Source organism: Miscanthus floridulus, chromosome 1 (assembly GCF_019320115.1).
Source record: "Miscanthus floridulus cultivar M001 chromosome 1, ASM1932011v1, whole genome shotgun sequence".
NCBI lineage: Eukaryota > Viridiplantae > Streptophyta > Magnoliopsida > Poales > Poaceae > Miscanthus > Miscanthus floridulus.
In genome coordinates this window covers 16,847,614-16,868,529 of record NC_089580.1, presented here as the reverse complement: position 1 = coordinate 16,868,529, position 20,916 = coordinate 16,847,614, and the positions used below count along the sequence as shown (strand labels likewise).

General features: G+C 43.7%; 1 protein-coding gene and 1 pseudogene across 1 annotated transcript; both read right to left on the bottom strand.

Moving 5' to 3' along the window:
* Nucleotides 1–406: 406 nt before the first annotated feature.
* Nucleotides 407–4,228, bottom strand: LOC136474387 (65-kDa microtubule-associated protein 6-like). The gene is made up of 11 exons (XM_066471977.1): nucleotides 3,948–4,228; nucleotides 3,606–3,812; nucleotides 3,144–3,410; nucleotides 2,380–2,604; nucleotides 2,125–2,280; nucleotides 1,867–2,026; nucleotides 1,620–1,771; nucleotides 1,440–1,527; nucleotides 1,255–1,328; nucleotides 1,085–1,159; nucleotides 407–970 (listed from the first exon to the last, which is right to left on the bottom strand). Exons 1-11 carry the CDS (start codon nucleotides 4,080–4,082, stop codon nucleotides 614–616), a joined length of 1,896 nt encoding a protein of 631 aa, XP_066328074.1. The 5' UTR covers nucleotides 4,083–4,228; the 3' UTR covers nucleotides 407–613.
* A 2,183-nt stretch (nucleotides 4,229–6,411) lies between these two features.
* LOC136452636 (putative 3,4-dihydroxy-2-butanone kinase) lies at nucleotides 6,412–17,384 on the bottom strand (annotated as a pseudogene).
* Nucleotides 17,385–20,916: the final 3,532 nt, after the last annotated feature.

Below are 20,916 nucleotides of genomic sequence, written 5' to 3'. Positions count from 1 at the left end.
CCATCTTAAATTACTGATAATATTTTCTCTCATTGTCAATTGCAGGTCAAATTGATTGGCACGTCGTTGGATTTTCAGAATCGGCTGGTTCTGTGTTGAAGCAAGCAGATCTCTGGCCTCGTTCCACTCAGATTCTCCGGCTTGCTATGTGTTAATCACATCGCTATATTTTTGTGTCAACAGCGGTGGAGAGGGAAGCGCGGTGGAAAGAGCTGTCGTTGAGGCAGCGCAGCGGAGCGCGGTCACGGAAAGCTATTGCGGCGCTACGATGAGGTGAGTTTTTTTCTTTTTAAGAACGGTTGGGAGTGAGTGAATGAATAGATAAAATCCAGTTGTTAGGCTGCGTCGCGGCCCACTCTCCACACCGTCGGAGCATTACCATCGATCATAAGAGTATATAAACTGTGCAGTAGGTGTATCCAATAGAATAGGTCACAAATACTAGTACCCCATCTCTGAAATATATAACAATCGAATTTTCTGACACGAATGACACTCCAAAACATCTCTGTGTGGGAAGACAATTAGACAAGTAGCACCGCTACAAAATACAATGGTACTCTGTATACACGCCTTTGCTACTTGCCTACTCGTGCGGTTTCGACCTGTGAGTTTAGGATAGAGCCAGCGACGAGGACATGCTGCCGCCCTTGGACACGGCGACGTAGTTAAACGACGGCGCCGAGAGCCGCCTCGCGCCCTTGAAGAACTCGCCACACTGTCCCGCGCCCGCCGCCGACGAGCGTGGCCTGATGAACTCCGTTGCACTCGCACCACTGCTGCTGCTGGTGGTTCCACTGGAGGACGCGCCGCTGCGCACGGACGGCGCAGAGGACGCGAACCTGCCTGCGTCGACCCGTTTCCGGTTCACGTTGCAGGGCTCGGCCGCCCTGCCGAAGCTGCTGCCGGGCCGCTTCAGGTGCGGCATCGCCTCCTTCTCGCTCAGCAGGGTGCGCAGCTTCTTCTGCTCCTGCGCCGTGCAAATCACCACTTTCAGGTTAATTATTCAGAATTCTTGTGAGTGCTGTTCTTTTGCATTTTCTCGCAGGTGTCAAACGATAGAATTGCAGCAATGTTTGTTTACCCTGAGTCGCCTCCTCTCCTCTTCCTGCCTGATCCTGGCATGCTTGTGCTCCTCCAAGACGGCAACCAAGCCAGCCTTGAAAACGGCAAGAAACAGATCAAATTCGTCAGTTGCTACGAGCACGACCACCGAATCATGTCGGCACAGCAGGAAGTGGAAAAGTAGCATACCCCGTCGTACAGGAACGGCTTCTTTCTTTCGCTCTCCCATGCGAGTGTTCGACTGATCAGGTTGTCAACAACGGCTGCAGATTTACCAACAACGAATTGGTTTAAGCGAACTTCGTTCAGAGATGCAATCGGAATAACCAAGTAGTACTCCTTCCTTATCGCATTTGATCTTGTCCGAAATGTACCTGGAATCTTGGAGATGATGAGCCTTGCTTTCTCGGCGCGTTTCAAGTTGAGGCGTGCAATTCTGCCGGTACTGAATCTGTTCTCATCCTGAAACACCAGCAGTTTCCCTTGTCTTTATCTGTCTTTCGCATTTGAAATCAGTGTTCAATCTATTAAAATGCACATTATTTTGGACCTACCATATTGTACTCCTCTAGCCATTTCTCTTCCTCGCACGCCAGCAGCCACTTGTTTATCTTCTCCATGATTTCTCTCCTGGACTGGAGCTCTTCCCTAGCTTTCGCTATCTGTTCGTCGATGCTGGCCATGAGCTCAGAAGGATTCACGAGGCCTGGTAAAGTTTTGTCAGCGTTAGAAATATCAACCTATAATCTGAACCTTATCTCAGTATAAGTACAGTAAACAGGAACTCTGAACTCGTCGTACCAGAGTCGATCAGCGCAATGGATTTCTCCGGAACGGTGCTCGCATCAGGCTCCACATGCATGCTGCGGCAGATGTTCTCCAGCTCCAGCCGCCTCTTGAGCACGAGCTCCTTCATCCGGCCGGCCTTGAGCCTCGTCAGCCTCTCCACCTCCTCCTCCGTCTGTGCCACGCCGATGAAACGACCAACAGATCAAACACTAACTGTGCAACTGCAACTGCACCGATCGAGTCTGATGACAAGAGAGATCACTTCTGTACCTTCTTTATGGTCGCCACTGACAAGACGCCGGAGGTCAGAGCATCAACTTTGCCGGGATTCAGAACGGCCGTGACCTTCCTGAAACCCCGCCGCTCCTCCTCCGACGAGTCCATCAGCTCCCACAGCTCCACCAGAGGCACCACGGCCTCTCGCAGCTGCAATGCAAAGCAGAACGAACACGTCGATCGATTAGCTACAGGCTACAGCTCATAGGAAGAAACAGGCAGGACTGCTGGTGGCAGTACGGTACGTACCATGGCTGCTCGCTTGGCCTTCTCGGAGGCAAGCATCGCGACGACCTGGGCGAGGCTGCTGAGCGTGCTGTCGCTGATGCTGGTGGGTTTGCCGGGGTCGGACGTCTCGTGCAGGTGCAGCCCCGGGTGGACCTCGTTCACGATCGCGATGAAGTCCTCGCCCAGCACGTCGCACAGCGAGTGCACCTCGGTCACGTGCTCCAGGACCCTGTGCAGCCGGTTGGACTGCAAGTTCCACGACAGTTGACGCGTGGTTATCAGTTCGAATCGTCAGTGCCGTGTTCCAAATCTGCTTTCTACGTCTACGTTGCAGGTGAAGGACGCATGCAGAGAGTTACGTGCTACTGGTCCACTAGTGCTACATCACTGGAGTAAGTACATGGCTAAGTCAAGTTCCTGGGATGTGAGGCACTGACATGCTTCTTAAACCACTAGTATGAATGTATGATGCTACCAGGAAAGCGTCTGCGAATTGACTGACGAACCAATTGAACGTCATGACCAAAAGAGAGTACGAGTACAACCTAAAACTGACTGACCTGTGACCTCCTACTGGTTGACAGGCCTGCCTTACCTACCTAAGGTCAGACACTCAGAGCTAAGTGTTTCTGTTAACCAGTGATTTATGTTAAGCAGTCCCTGAATGAATCTGTTAATAAGTCAATTCGATTTTGGTCTCTGAAACTGTCCTTGTTGTTTCTCTCATTCCTGTACGAGTTCAGAAGTTTCAGAAACAGAACCAGGGAATGCGTCAGTTACCGTACCTTCTCTTTCTGGAGACTCGTGAGGCGCGCCTTGTACTCGTTCAGCCTCCTGATCGTCAGGTCGTGCTCTTCCACCACCTCGCTGGCCCTGGGGGAGCCCTCGTAGCCGCCGTAGCTCCTCCCGGCGATCTCAGCGGTGATCTTTTCGATTTCTGACCGGATGTCAGCGAACTGCCGGCTCCGCTCTGCTTTCACCGCCCTCAGTTCTTCCAGCAGGCTCGTTGCTGACGACACCCGCTTGGTCAACGACATGGTCCATTTGTTTACCTGAAGGAGATCACGACGGCGTACCAGCCAATCGTTAGCTAAAATCCAGTGTTGTCTTACAACGTGTGCAATAGATTATTCGAACAAAAAGGTTTTCAGAATATGTAACTATTTTGCTGGTGATATACGTAGTATATTTTGCATCCAAATTACTGTGGGGTCGGGAAAGAAGAAGGAAATGGAAAGGAGTTATACCTTGAGCTGAGGGCTGTTGTCGGATCCCAGCGCGGCGGTGAGCGCGGCGATCTCGGCCTCCCCCGCGGCGAGCGACTGGTGCAGCATGGCCCGCTCGCCGGTGGCCTCGTCGACCTTGCGGCGGTACACGCGCATGCACTCGGCCTCCAGCTCCCGCACCATCCGCTCCCGCTCCTCCCGGCTCTTCCCAATCTCCCCCCACAGTTGCTGCACGCACGCAAACGCAGCCACCACAACCGACGACACCATCATCATCCACGCGCTCAAGCCTCAAGCGTGCAACAACAAAAGGATGGAACGCTGAAAGAGCTAGCACGGCAACACTAAACTAACAATTCTCACCTTGAGCTCCACGAGCAGCGCGCCGCAGCCGCCGGTCTCGACGCCGCCGCCGCCGCCGCCGCTGCCGTCCCCCGTCACCGACCGGATCAACGGCATGCTGTATAGCAGCTCCGCGGCGGTGACGGCCTCTCCCATGGATATTGTCGAGAGCTAGCAGTTCTGCGGCTGAGCAGCCTCGCGCGAACGAGAGGGGTTTAAGACGGGGGTTGTTGCTGGTACGACAGAGCAGCTCGGAGAGGGAGACGCTGTATACGTCGTGTCAGGTTGGTTGGAGTCCGGTAGCGAAGGCATATATAGCGACCGAGCTAGCTAGCCGGCCGCGGGTCGTTGCCTTGCCTGCATTATTAGTTGGTCCCTCGCGAGCTCGCCGACGTCGCTGTCGGCCGCGCCGGTGAGCTAGCTATAGCACCGGTGCGGGTGATGGGTGGACGTGTGGTGTGGCCAGCCACGCCGCCGGCTGGTTGCATTGATTCCGTGTAGGCCCCTGTTCTGCGCCAAAGCCCAAAGGCAAAGGGGAGCAAAAGAAAGGAAGCCTCGCTAATAAAGCCAGGGTTTTGGTGCACGGGTGGATGCGCGTCCTGCTGTTTCCTGTGTGTTTGGCATGTCTAATCCTGCAGTTAGCGCAGAACTATCATGCTCGGATTGTTAGTCACGGACCGAAGTATTGTTATTTAGTCCTTGTTTAGTTCCTCCCCTATAAAGTTTGCTCCTTATCCTATCGGATGTTTGATACATGCATGGAGTATTAAATATAGACTAAAAAATAACTAATTTAACAGATTGCGATTAATTTGCGAGGTGAATTTTTTAAGCCTAATTAGGCTATGATTTGACAATATGGTGCTATAGTAAACATATGCTAATGACGGATTAATTAGACTTAATAAATTCGTCTCGCGGATTACTGAGAACTTCTATAATTTGTTTTATTATTACTATCTAAATACTCACCCCATGTAATACTTCGATGTGACATTACTAAACTTTCCTCTCTGGATTTAAACACCACCTACTGTGGCTGGGGCCGGCCGGAAAAGCACGCGTCTGACAAAAAGCTTGGGCAAAGTTTTGCAGACCGAGTCAATCGTAGCATGCATTGCCATCGCGAAACAAAGAGACAAACAGAGATGATGCATTGGGTTCCGTTGGTTTCATCCATTTCTTTCATGTAGTATAGCATGCTGACATGCTGTATACATGTATGTACAGGCTGACTGAAATCTGTGTCCTCATGAGTCACGAGACGTCTTTTCTATATATACACGTCCGGCCTAGCGGAAATACGTTGGGCCGTACTTTTCGTGCATGGAGGAAACGCTGCCAATACTCAGCTACGCTATCTAAAAAGATACCAGAAAGGTTGCCATCGGAGCATTGCATTCATACATGCCTATATATGCTTTTAATTAGATTATTATGACACGCCTATACACATAGCTTGTATTACTTTGCATCTCTGATTGTTTGATTGATGATTAGGAAGGCCAGGCCCCGGCCGGCCCTCTCATTTCCACGAAGAGCTGTTGGTCTTAATCTGCGCGCTTTCGGTTAAGCAAGCAAATCGAGCAGAGCATCTCGGGAGGGTCAACCACTGCTAAAAATCGACCACACACCATATGCCCTGATTGGGAGTTGGGGCAGCGTGTGTTCCCAAGCTTTTGTTCCACAACATTGCCAGTGGTTGCAATTGCACTACTGCCCCGCAACTTGAATGATTTGGTCTTGCCCAGTGCCAAACTTCATGTATCCTTGCTAGCACCAAATTTACATACATATTCTTTTCTTAATCTTCTTTATTTGATTTGTCTCCAGCAGTTCAATAGAGTTCTGTGTGGGCTCTGCATATGACGCAAACATTCCAACAGTCCATATCATAGAACACCGAGGAGGGCTGGAGGAGCACTTTAAATAAGCAAGCAACTAGGGAGTTCTGTGAGCGGGTCACATCATCAATCAAATATAAAAAAGTAAAGGCATGGCGAGAAAACGACCTCTTAACAGGTTCATGAAACAGGAACTTGACAGTCGGTGGGCAGGAGGAACAGGAAGAGGAACCCAGATTTTATTTAGTTTTTTCTATAGATGTTTCTGCAGTGAAAAGTTATACTGCATAGTGTACTATGGCCCCGTTCGTTTGGAGAAATTCTGGAGAAATCTAGATGAATTTGGAGAAATTTGTGAGAGGAAAACACTATTTCGAATAAAAAAAGAAACGGATCAAGCCGGATTTAAGGACACGCCAACCGGGCTATGTTGATAGTATAGAGCAGGAGACTGCTGCTTCCTTGATCCACCGTAATTGGATTTGGGTGTTTGTGGGCAACAGATGATGTCAGAATGGTCAGGCAGTTCCTTCCCAGTGGATGTACTGACAAATTGCGCCGGATTCCCTCAGCCAGGAGGCCCTTCACTTCATGTGCCAGAATATCCGCGTGTGTGCAAGTGTACTCACGTTCGTCTCGCGTCAGAGCACGTGGATTCTTAAGACGGCATCATCTGCTACTCTGGATGCAGGCACGCAGGCCGCAGCCATGCCGAACTGCCAGAACAGCAAGTGAACATGTGCCGCCAAGACGTAAAGAGCAGAGGAGGGACCGTAATATTGACAACAATGTTAACGGCTTGCCGGCCGCCAACAAGGCAGGCAGGAAGGCCAACGCGTGCGTGAGGCTTGCACAGAACACTTGGACACCGGAATGCGTGATTTAGCTCCATGCCATGCATTTGGCTCGGTGGAGGAGAACGAACAAGTCAACAAGGCAGGAAGGGCGACGGATCCCCAACTCTCCAATGCGTTAACAACTCCAACCAAGTTGCTATTAATTGTTCCGAGATCTCTCGTTACGTTGGAACTGATAAAACCATTTGCCACTGTGACATTGCTCTCGCGCCCTCAAGCTAAGCATTTTTGCGTTGCAATTGTTTTAAAAGAAAGTGCCAACTGTTCTTGCGTGCTGTTAGCAAAATGAGAATTTCATATGGTTTCCTTCCTGTAACGGTTGTAAAATGTATATATTATAGAAGTCACTCACAATAAGGCAGTTGGTAGAGGATTATGGGCGACATATAGTATATGGTGTAGGCAAGATATAAGGGATTGTGTCTTCCTCCCATATCCTACATACGCCCTACTGTCAGGTCAGGTGTATTTTGCCTAATGGTCCTGTTTGTTTCTCTTATAATCCGTCTTTTTCGGCTTTTTTTCAGCCGGAGCAGTGTTTTTCTCTCACAACAAATCAACCGGAACAGTATTTTGACTTATTTTTTCAGCGAAGCTAGTGGGGCCAACCTAGCCAATCATGGACGCGCTAATAATAACAAGACGGTAGATGCAGGCGTTATCCAGATTGGAATTGGATGCGCACAAGCCAAACCAGCAGGCAGCAGCAGCCTTGCCTGTACTTTGGGCCGGCCCGGCCAAGAACAATAATTCATGGCACCAACCATGTTTCTTCCCAACCTCTCTTTCTTCTGCGTCACACTTTTCTTTGGCTGTTATCCCCTTTACAGTGATCCTAATTCTAAAAAGAATGGACGAGCAGCCCTGGATTACCGTAATGCGCTCTGAGCCTCTGATCCCTTGTTTGCATTGTATCCTATGATTGTATGCTTTATCTAAAAATACAGGCTTTAGTTAGACCTAATAAAGGTTAGTTCGTTGCAGCTTTGCTGAGCACCCAATAATTGACATGACATAAGGTGGAGAATTGAAACAATTCTAAATTATCCTACCAGAATTGGACACTGTGGCAGGTTCGACCAAAAAAAACTACAGTATTTCTGGTCTTGTTTTCGAATGGAGCAAGCGATATGTTTGTTAATTCAAAAATCTTTGGAGCCCAGGATGGGCGCACCATCTTGTTCAACTTCAACCATCTAGCAAACTAAATAATAAATAATAAAAGCACTTATAATCTTGTACCTTATAATTCCCTTGGAATTTGACTAATATCCAGATGGAGTACAGTAGCACCATGGTTGTAGTCAGCTTTGCAGATATTGAAACTAACCAATCACATTGAGAATTACTGATAGACATGCGTTCAGGAAAGGACCCCAAAGAACAGTTACAATCCTTGCAAAAGTTATATTCATACACAGCAGCATGTCTTTCTTCAGGTTTTAGGGGATAAACCCAAGTAGTTCAAAGCAGCATTTGTTAAACTTTAATGCAATCATATTCATGTGGTAGCATACTATATAAGCTAATCAGTTCCCATCTGTCAAGAACAGTTAGTGGTTAAGCAATGTGCTATAAATTAGGCAATAAGCTAGCAAGATTCAATGAGAGTCGTTCACGGGCACGTGTGCAGCAAGGTGTGATGTGTATCTTGCTGCCAGAGGACACTAGAGTTTTTTCCCCTCGAACAGGTACAAGAATTGTGTATCATTTCATTAATAATAGGTGGAAAAAGAAGCCGCTTACAGCCTTACACGCAGGAAGACATTGGAATTTTACAGTACCTTTTCAAACATTATTTAATAACAAAACTAACAATGTACTTCTCTACGTTCAAATATTTATTCATCTAAATTGGGTCTGACAAGTCTTGTAATTGGAGCATCATTATCATGTACAACATTACCATGAAAGTTTGTATGCCAATGCCAGGGGGGATATAAACAGGTAAACACCACACAACTGGGGCTAATGAAACAGTAGACAGCAGTCACAAGGGAAAGGAAAGGACTGGCCTGTATAGGTGCGAAACTTTGGTAGACAAAGACAAGTGAAGCAGAAAACCTGAAACAGAGATATGGTTCCGAATGGCACGACATGCTCTTCAATGAAAGGGCTGCAGCCCTGTACCAAGCAGCAGCAGCCATGGCCCCAGGATCAGGAGCCGATGCCAGCTTGTCAGCAGCAATGTAGGATGATCTACCAGCCTGAAATATGATTTTACGCCGTCAGTGCAACAAGCCCATTGCGTGCTTCTGTCAGTCAGTCTGTCTGTACCACATGTCATGGAAAAAAGATTACAGGTTCAATTTAATCATCCAGTAGATGGTTTGATTTTCACTGCCACGACACTATGATCTAGCATGCTATATTTCTACAATAAAACTCTATAAAGTATAAACTACTACTTCTGATAACAAATGTAGGTTGTTCTAGGTTTGTTGTAAGTCAAACATTACCTTTGAGGCTTTGACCACCAATAGCTAAAAATCTAAAAAGATTTACAGCATAAGGTTGATACTAGATTGACAATGAAAAGTATTTTCATAATATATAATTATCTCTATTTGAAATATTATATTTTTTGTAGAAATTATTTGTCAAAGTTGAGAGAGTATTAAGTGCACATAAACAGAAGAAGTTCAAGCTATATTTATCATCTTATCACAACTGAATGGTGAAAGATGAATGCAAATCTGGTAAATATGCTTGATTTTATTTTTCAGGAAATGAGGCCTCTAAAGGTGAAAAATGCATAACAATACATTTATGTTTTTTTAACAGAAATTTCTCAACATGAAAAATATCTCACCTGGGACTGCATGTGTCTTGTGGATTCAGCACCAGTCAAAGCAGCTTCAGATGATACGATGAATGCATCAAGAGGATCATCCCCAGCTTCAAGCCTCTACCCAATAAGAAAGGCTTCATGGTCAGTGCTGATACTAGCCAACAAATAAAATTGCTAGACAGTAAGTGCCCACCTCTCTCAGAATTTTTGAAGCAGGAATCAGAGCATCAAGCATGGTTCGATAGCCTTCAACAGCACCACCATATTTGCTAATGGCACCGATAGATGATTGTAAAGCATGAGCCCCTAGAAGTAAAACATCCCTTTGTACGACTTATATGGTATATGGAAGAGAATCAGCAAGTATATGAGATCTTGCTTACAGTGCCTTGCTTCTACTGTTTTTGTGCCCTTTAAACTTGCGTAGGCAGCCTTACAGAGTATGTCGTACCTATATAAAACAAGGATAGTTGTTCCTCCCATGACTCGTCTTACTGTGGCACCAATCTCATTTACTGTTTCAGACGCATCATTCATTGGGTAGCTGAGAAGAGGGATACTATGACTAAACACAAACCCAGAGATGTATGCATGGTCACATAACAAAATGGAATCATAAAAAAATTAAATCATTGCAGAAAACATTACTGACACATGAATCACAAAATGTAATACGGTTGTTGCTATCAAGTAACCGATTGTCCAAAGCAATTATCCAGTCAGCGTGTAAGCCATAAGTAAGTCCATGGTAAAGGTTTACCAGTATAACATAGAAAGTGATTGGCATGTAAAACTGGTTTCTGTTTTTTTTTCCAAACCATTACCATTTTTTCATGTCCTCAAGTATAGCAATGGCCCCCCTATACATCTGAAAAGATAAGAAAAAGGGCTACATTTTACAGGCTATGGGATTATAACTAGGAAATAGCATAAAGTAGTCCTAGCTTTTTGACTCATTGTTGTCCCACAGTCACCATCACCTACTTTACTGTCCCATTCATTTAAGCTATCCTTTATCCTGATTATTTCTTTAGCACCTGCTTCAATGGAAGCCTCTAAAATGCAGCCCTGTTTCGTCAGCTCTCGACTTCGTTGAAGCATCTGTAAGGCAACAGAATGTGAGCATAAGTATGAAATCAACTTAAAGCACAAGTTCTGTATTTTATAATTTTCTGTCAACAAATTCACTTTTATTCGTTGCAAATCTGCATTGCAGTTTTGATGTACCTCATTCTGGTGAAAAAATTGGTAATGTTATCATCGAGTTGTTATTTAAGCACAAAATAATATCCCTCTTATCCTATTTGCATTAGATTAGGTGTGCTACAGTGATCCCATACATCATACTAGCTGTGCATGTTCTCTTGTTGTCTTGTTACTGATAGGTTTAGAAGTGGGTAGCGCTAGCAAAAAACAGAAGCAACTAGGAACATGATAGCAGATTGGAACCTACAGGTTGCTTGAGGATGACAATAAAATCATGTTCTTGAAAAGATCATCCATGCAAGCTCAGCAGAGGCAGTATTTCAATAGTGAATATAGTAGTAAGGAAGTATACAAATCTATGGAGGAAAGGAAAAAATATACTTCCTTTCAGAGAAAATAGCAAAGCCAGTGTGATCACTATGTAAATCCTACCTTATCACTCTTCATTGCACATGATGGTGGTGCAGGAACAGCAATTTTTGCAGGTTTTTGCCAATCTCCTGAAGATTAAGTGGCGTTTATCTTTAAGGGTCAATACTTTCTTGAGTATGCATATAGGAAAGAAATGTATATATGTGAAGCTTGGATTCAGTGGCGGACCCAAGATTTGAAACAAGGGTATGCCCAGCAAAAATATTTCACAATCAATATAGTATATAATCTAAGATATAATATAAACTTAGCGGATACCAAGCACAATCGAGCACCAGTCAAGAGGAGATATAGTCGTGGGACTAATATCTTAAGAACATTAGACTTCTAATTTGGACTTTTTAAATCTGACTAGTAATAATAATTTTGGCTAGGGTAGTCCTCGGACTACCTAAAATCAGGCTGGGTCCGCCCATGGCTTGGAACAATGCTTCTTTCGTTAATGTAACATGAGAAGTGATCTAACTGTGTAACCATTCACCAATTCAAAATCTGGACTAGAGAAGAAGATTTTTTTTTCCTTTTAGAAAAAAAGAGATATGACTTAATAGACATTCAAAGATGCATTGGACATTCAAAGATGCATTTCAAAGGACATCGTAAATTCCTTTTGTTTCAATTTATGCTTCAAAACAATCCAAATAATTTTGATGCAATTTAAAAAAAAAATGATTTCCATTTATCAAATTAAAGTCAAGTAGCAGAAATTAGAAGCTTAAATATTACGTTTCTTTCATGTGTATCTTTTGTATTGTTTATATTAATAGCTGCAACACTTTCAACATGCAAAAGTTATAATGGTAACAGATATCAAAACAATATACTTATTTCGCGGGTCATCCAGAAGAGGCATGAAGAACGCAAGCAATCCAAATGACCTATATCCTAGACACGTTAAATCAAGAAAATGAATTTCTATAACTAAGAGCAACACTTCTGTTTGTAAATTATGATCAACACTGAAAGCTGAAACAGGAGGCCAAGTTTTTTTTCTCGAGCACGCAGGAAACAGGAGGCCAAGTCATCATGTTAAATAAAGTCACTATCTAAGAAGCAAACTTATTACCATCGGTTCCAGCCGGCCAACAAGGAGCTTTAGTAGACGCATCTAGACACTTCAAAATTGTTGTGTCTGACTTCATGAGGGATATTGAGAACCCTACAGAAAATGATGTATACTGAGAATCCTACCAAAAGATGTTAAAGTCATTCCATGCTATCCTAATCCTCAAGCAGACTGCTGTTCTTTTTCATACTTCAAACATATTGAAAAAGCATATATGCTACCTTGCATGTCAAGTGAAGTCATAAAAGATCCAGTGTACACTCTGTCAGTAGCAATATCATATACCAGTTGCAACTCGCGCACAGTCTTTCTAGTGGCAATCATCAACTCCATGATAGGAGTAGCACCTAATCTGCAAATTAAATGGAATCATAGATGCATGTTGCACTCATTTACATAATCCATTAACTCAAGGGAACGCTTGATACAGTATGATGCATATGGAACAATCAAACTCAGATCCTCATTTGAAGAAAGAATAGCAAATGCTTGCTCTGTTCCAAATTGTAGGTCATTTTTGTTTTGCCCTAAGTCAAACTTATTTAACTTTGACAAGTTTATAGAAAAATATATTAACATATACCATACCAAATAAATGCACTATCAAGACATATTTCATGGTAAGTTAAAAAAAAAGACATATTTCATAGTGGATCTATGGAACTAATTTGATGATGTAGATGCTGTTGTATTTTCCTATAAATTTGATCGAAGTTAGAGAAGTTTTTTTTTTTGAACCAGGAAAACAGCAGGGGAAGCCCCCACTGTTAGATTTTATTAAAACACAAAAACAAATACTGAGCCAAACAAACGGAAAACACTTCAGCTAAGCCCTAGCAAGGCTAGAACAAGAAGAAAAACAAAGAACCAAGTTAGAGAAGTTTGACTAAGGACAAAACCAAAATGACCAACAATTCAGAATGGAGGGAGTAGGTAGCATTGCCAGACTTCATATTACAACTCACACCAATTCAAGATCAGAGTGATGCATAAATTGTGGACCAGAGTGATGCATAAATTGTGATGACATAAAGCATAAATTTTATTTGAAGTCCTTTTCGTAGAAGATCTTCGGCCTGTTCGCTTGGTCGTAAACGATCGTAAATTTCCAGCCAGAACAATATTTTTCTCTCACACCAAACCAGCCAGCAGTAATAATCCACGATCGTATACGATCGTTTCAGCCCCAGCCAAACAGTATGTTTTATTTGAACAGTATGTTTTCTGCATGACATTTCTACAGCCGGTTATCGATCTTCATCTCCAAAAAAAGTTTGCTAAAGAAGCATAAGTGTATCTTTATCTGCACATCTTATGCCAATGCTAATATAAGAAAGTCAAGGGCATCAAGGTCCAGCCCCAGAATAGATGGGCCAAAGACCAAGTTGTGCCCTATTGCTCAAGACACAGTGTCGATGTAGTCACATCTTATGCCACTGCTACTATAAGAAAGTCAAGGGCATCAAGGTCCAGCCCTAGAATAGATGGGCCAAAGACCAAGTTGTGCCCTATTGCTCAAGACACAGTGTCGATCTAGTCAAACATGATGTTCTTCCAGAAGAATGTTTTAGCTGAATGATTTAATCATATTCTATGATTTGCATAGTACTCAACAATTATTGCTTCCAGACTGAAGAAAGTAAAGTATTTACTAATCCTATATACTAAGTTGACAATTTTACTAAGGAGATGCAACAAAACAACATTTAATAGTGATATACCCATTAGTAAGGAGAATGACCCTGTCGCCTCTTGTAATAGGAACATACTGAGTTTCCTGTCAGAGTGGGCAGAAGTACATTTTAACAACGCATTAAGTAGTTCTAACAGCCAGTTGAACTAAAATTTTAAAATATAAATTAACTAATAACATGAAATATCTACCATTGCCTTTTAAGTGTGAAGTCATCACTCGTCAGTTTAGGTCAGCAAGTCAAATTCCTGTAACTAGGACTAGTAAAACAATGTCTGTACTCTGTAACTAGGTGCAGCGAATCAGATTAGGTGACACGAAGAATTGAATGATCGCAGAAGGCTGGACTAGACTGGAAGAGAAATAATTTTTCTTGACTAAATCACTAACGTAATATGAGATGGATAATAGCACAAAAATACGACAAGTTCCTTCTCAAGATCTGGCTCGGGAATTCACTGGAGCAGTTATCAACTGTCAGTGCAATTCCATAGAAGTACTTTTTTAACGCATTTCGATCAAGAATACAGTCTGTGATATATACATGCATCAGTAAGTCAATGAATGAACCATATACAAATCACTTGATTTGAAGCACTAATTATATTAAACTAAAACTGGTGTTCCATATATGGTTTCTTCAAAATTTACATGATGAAAGAAACTGCAAGGTTAGCAGAATCAGGAAGACAAGTGGCAAAAGAGCTAGTATACCGGTGACAAGATCTGCTTAAGAACACGAATCACCACTGCATCAACAGGCTGAAGTTCAATGACAGCAGCACCAGGCTCTCCATGCTAGAAACACAAAAGTACTATAGAATTAGAAAGTCAAATTTACATGCAAATGCTTTAGACTGTAGGACAATAATAAGCCTTCTGTAGTTCTGTTTACTTAGAAATTTGAATAAATGGAAAATATTATGACAGTACATAATCTCCAAGTATATAAATAATTAAGTACAGCTCTAAAGCCGGAATCCTTCAACTTATTTGTGACCTTACAGAAAAATACGTTGAAGTAAACTTACAATTTCAAGGCCAAGCTCCATTTGATGTGGACCTAAACGATCTGAGGTCCCCTGACAGAGCAACTCCCATTGTACCAACCAACATAGATGCATGCCTTGCTTGTTCAGCTACCTCTTCAAGGGGCAAACCAGCATCAGCAGCAGCTCCAGCTACCTGTGAACCAGATAGGCCAATATTACCCTTAATGAATCCAGGAAAACTTGTGAGAAATTTCTCTCTCGAATGACGAGAAAAAACAAGGGAGAGGGCATAGGACCTGTTCCGATACACCCAACTCACACACCCACACCTAAAAATACTTACATACATGCCACAAGAAAAATACAAACAGCCACGACCAAATGCTTGTGAGGAATCAATAGTTAATATCTCAATAATAAATAGTTGCAGAACAACAATGACAAAGCCTTTGGTTTCAGAACAAGATCAAACGAAAACATAAAAAAGAGTTGTTCACAAGAATCACAACGATGTGCACTGTAGCAGAAGATATATTTCAAACCACAACGACGAGCACTTGTCGCTCACTGGATCTAGACCAAAGTGATGACTGATGAGTGATGGCCAAGCATCCAAATGACAGAATATGCAGCAAGCAGACAAGATAGCTATCTCAATGCAATGATCTACATGCAAAAGTAAGCAGGGAGTGCCACTATATTCTGCACTAAGAAAATTAATAGACAAATCGCTCATCAACAACAAATGCCTCTACTTGAATGTTTGTATAACACACACACATCAGAGACAACCTTCATGTCGATTATTTACAGGTAAATCAGAGAAGGCTAGATAGAAATCAAAGAAGAGAAGAAATGAAAATAATGGACCCACTATTTAAATGTTCAGCAATGAGAAAATGCCATATAACTAAAATAGGAAAGTGAATTAATGAATTACCTTATTCACAAGAATTGTCCCTGCAAGGCCTCTCCTGCCAGCTATGCCTCGAGTTGGTGACAGAGCACAATCATCTCCAACGATAACCATCTGATGTTGTTGGAGATACATATGAAAATGCATTCACCAGGTTTATCTAAAAACCAGTTTTATACAAATCAATATTTACAAGGCATAGAACATGTGCAACCTCCACTTTGTAGCCTTCAGATTTTGCTTCCTCAGCTGCTGGGCCAAAATTAAGCCGGTCGCCTGTGTAATTCTGTATTTAAGAAGGGTGTTTCCATGCTTAGTTTTAATGCACTAAGTAAGAGCTGCAGCATTCCACCAGCAAAAGATTCCCAGGTGTCTTAACTGAACATTGTCCTGTGGGTGTTCCTACTAAAGTCCCCCATCATCATTTAACATAAATTTGTAAAACTTGAAAGGGTTGTAAAGGCAAGTACCATTACTACTAGAAGACAACCCTTAGGACCTGTTACGGCTCGAATAGCCTGCAGCAGTAGAACACAGCATGAACGCTTTGAAACCCATGCAACATAAGTTCTTCATAAGTATTTTGTGAAGGAGCATACAGCCAAAATAGAGTTAACAGGTGAAGTGAAAACATCTCCAGAAACAGCAGCAGTCAGCATTCCTTGACCCACAAACCCACCATGAGCTGGTTCGTGACCACTTCCACCTCCTGTGTACAAAAGACAAGTTAAACGATCCCATATTAGTTAATCATGTTTAGCTCGCAGATAACTGAAGTGTTGCCATTAAACTTTTTCGACATTTAAAAAATTGATTTGATATGATTAATATATTTTAGAAAAATCATATCTTTTTGTGGAATTAAATTAAGATAATTTTTATATGAAAATTATAGATCTCGACAAAATCTACAACTTTCTAGTTTTGAGTTTTTTCATTTGAAGTCGTTAAGATGCTCAAAAAAATTAATGACATATTTAGACTTAAGGGTATTTTCGAATTTTCACACCTGTAGTTTAACAGCGTTAGAGCCCAAACTGACGGCAGTGGCATGGAGGGCACAAAAAAGTTGGAGCAGTGGCACTGAAGACCGCTGAACTTTTCCAGAGACACACAGGGCATTACGATCTTTTTTATGGCACACAAAGAATTCCCCATGCTTTTTTGGTGCTCCCCGAAGGGGGGAATCAGATCGTCGAACTTTGACCTCCTGAATGAACTGTACTCTGCAGTCGATCATTGTAGCCATCCATTTTAGATGCAACTATGAGACTCTCCCGTAACCAATTTAACAGGCCTGCAGCCAGCCCATCTGAGCCCAGCCACGGACTCCTCCCGTTCCCCTGCGTGACTCGTACGGTCGTCGCCTCCGCCACGGTTGCGGACTCCCGTTCCCCTACGCGAGGTCGTCACCTACGCCGCTGTTGCAGGTCGCTGGATCGGCACGCCTGTCCTCACCAGTCCGTCACCGAGTTCTCCACCTTGTCGGCGCTCCCCTCCACTCCCTACACGATCTGATGGCATGGTACGTCAGCTGCTTCTCCATCTCGACCGCGCTCCCCTTCGCGCCACCAAGCATCGTCGCCGTCCCGTAGCCGGTCGCATCGGCGATGGTCCTCACCACGCCGGAAGTTCCTCCCCGCCACTGCGTCAATCGTCATCGTGGCTGCAGGCAGCGCCACTCCATGGCCAGGCACCCTGGTGGTTAGTACATTGGGGATAAATTGTGTTCCCAGGAATGTTGCAAACTGTGTTCCGAGTGATGTAAATTTGCAAGTGCTAGTAACCTATGTAAATTGTGACTATTGCCAATGGAATTGTAAAGATTTTGCTTCATGGCTGTAGGTTGTTGTAAGGTCGAGACGGCGGACTAGAGGGGGGTGAATAGTACTTTCTAAAATTAATCGCGTTGGCTAACCGAAATAAGTGCGGAATTAAAACTATCGGTCTAGCCAAGACTACATCCCTCTATCTATGTTCTCTAGCACCTTCCAAAGATACTAATTAAGCAACAAAGGTGCCGGACTAGCTAGAGCTCATCTAACCAATTCTAGAAGCAGGCCACACAAACATATGCCACTAGTACTTTAAGCAACAAGGGAGCTCCTACACATGCTAGTAAGTAAAAGCACAAAGCCACCTAATGCACACTAACAATGCTCAATAACAAGAAAACCAATGCAAATTAGAAAGCGTAATTACTTAGCTACATAAACTAAGCAATGTGACTAACAAGTTCACACAAACCAAATCAGCCACGCAAGGGAGCTACTTCTATGCTACACAAGCAAGAAGGTAACTAGTAAGCTACACAAGTTAACTAATTACAAGAACAATTACACAAACATAATGTATGCAAAAGTAATTACAAGCTTGTGTAACGAGGATGTAAACTAACGGTAAGAACAAGGTTGACATGGTGGTTTTTCTCCCGAGGTTCACGTGTTTGCCAACACGCTAGTCCCCGTTGTGTCGACCACTCACTTGGTGGTTCGGTGGTTAATTGGCATCATCCGCCAAGCCCACAAGTTAGGCACCGCAAGAACCTACCCCAAAATTGAGGGTAGCTCAATGACACGCTCGACTAGAGTTACTCTTTGCGGCTCCCGTAGGGCGAGCACAATGCCCCTCACAAAGCTCTTCTCTAGAGCACCGCATAAACTTTTTATGGGCTTCGACGGAGACCACCACCAAGCCGTCTAGGAGGTGGCAACCTCAAGAGTAACAAGCACCACCGGCTTGCAACTCGGTCACCTAGTGTCACTCAATGCAACCTTATAATGCAATCGCACTAGAATCGCTCTCTCACACAATTGAATGATCACTATTAAGTATATGTGAGATGGAGGGCTCCCAAGCACTCACAAGCATGGACACAAAGTCCCCTGAGGTGCTCAACCCCAGCCATGGCCGAGGCCACCTTCTATTTATAGCTCCACGGGCTAAACTAGCCGTTACCCCTTCACTGGGCAAAACTCGGGACGACCGGACGCTCCGGTCGTATCAACCGGACGTAGGACCTCAGCGTCCGGTCAACGGATGCTCGCCACGTGTCGCCTCCATTCAACCTCAGTCACTTGATCTCAATGGTCAAGTGATGACCGGACGCAGCTGCACAAACTGACCGAACGAAGCAACCCCAGCGTCTGGTCGTTTCTAGTAAGGTATCAGTCACGATCGGATGCGTCCGGTCGGTCATGATCGGACGCAGCGTCAGCGTCCGGTCCTTCTCCAACTTTTTTGTGCCACTTACGTCACCGTACGTCAGCCTGACCAGACGCACCCTGTCAGCGCCCGGTCACTTCCAGTGCCAGTGTCCGGTCGAAGACTGGTGCCTGCACGCTCACTGCTGTCACTGACCGAACGTAGGACCCCAGTGTCCGATCACCACGTGACTAGCGTCCGGTCCACTCTATGAGACCCTGTCTTTTCTGTATAGGGCATCGGTGGAGTTCGAACCCTTCTCGCCTCTGTTTCATCGCCGAGTTGATCCACATCAACTCCAACTTCATCTCCTTTGTAAATGTGCCAACACCACCAAGTGTACACCGTCATGTGTATGTGTGTTAGCTTTTTCATAATCATTTTCCAAAAGATTAGCCACTTAACTTGTCACGCCACTCAATCCTAGCGACAATGCAAAGTTAGATCACTCGAGTGGCAATAGATGACCAATATGCAAACAAGTTTGCCCCTCTTGATAGTACAACCATCTATCCTAAACCCGGTCATCAACTTCTCTACACACCTATGACCGGTGAAATGAAATGCCCTAGGTTATACCTTTGACTTGCGCATTCCATTCCATCTCCTCCAATGTCGATGCAACGCATGCACCAACATAATCAACAATGATATGATCCACTTCATATCATCACGTGATCATATTGGTTCATCGATCTTGACTTCACTTGCTTTTCATCGTTGCCTTCGTCCATCGACGCCAAGTCTTGCTCAAGCTTCACCGCCACACGGTCCATTGCTCCAAAGCCTCCGACTTGCCCTTCACGCTTGCAACCGGTCCATCAAGCCAAGTCTTGTCTTGATCTTCTCCACCTTGATCACATGACTCAATGTCATGTCTCATGTGCAATGAGCTCCTTCATCATCACATATGTGAGCTTTACAACATCTATAAGCCATTTTCACCTTCATGGCATATGTTGCTCACACATATGTACCTGTGGACTAATTACCTGTGTATCTCACATAAACACAATTAGTCCACCTAGGTTGTCACTCAATTACCAAAACCACACAAAGACCTTTCAGCGGTGGGCATGGTCCTCCATGGGCAGGCAGGTGGTGGTCGGTAGAATAGAGAAGACTGCATATTGTGTTTTGAGTCCTGTAAATTATGCAAGTGCTATGCAAATTGTGACTGTATAGGAATTGTAAAGATTGACATTGTGCCAGTGTGGCCAAGCTTGCCATTGTGTTATAAATTGGTTCGGTGATTATCAATGGAATCCACAAAAGCTGTTGCTGATAATTGCAGATTCAGAGGCTACATCAACTTCAGAAGCTACATACTACTGAATATTACACTTGAATTAACCCAAAACTATCTAAACATGATTCAAAGGAGGTTGATGATCTGATCTGTACTACTACTAGAAGATAGCAATAACACCATCTGTCATTAATCCCTGGATTGGAAAATAAAAGAACAATATTCAATATAGTGGCCATGTATGATTCAGAGAAAATGTCTCTTACTTTGAAATATTATTTCTTTAGAAAGAGAGAATCTCATCTGGTGACCTTCAGTAGCGGACAACACTCTAGCCAGATTGACTTTGTCCTCGCAAGAAGAAAGGACAAACGAGCATGCTTGGGTTGCAAGGTGATACCAGAGGAGTGTGTTGTTTCTCAACATAAGCTTTTGGTGGCAGACTTTCGTTTTTAGGTGCATGCCCATAGGGATAAACAAGCTAAGATTGAAGGAATAAAGTTATGGAAAGTGAAAGGGGATGTAACACCTCGGGTGTTAGCCTTGCATAACTTGACTTGCATAACATGAGCATGATCATCAAGCATTCATAAACAAGCATTTACCATTGAAACATTGGATTGAAACATCTACAACGTTTGCTTGTTATCGCATGTTTCTTAAACATATGCAACTTTTCTCGTTATTTCATGTCTCCATGTATCTATGCATATGATCATGAGTGGACACATGTACTTGGT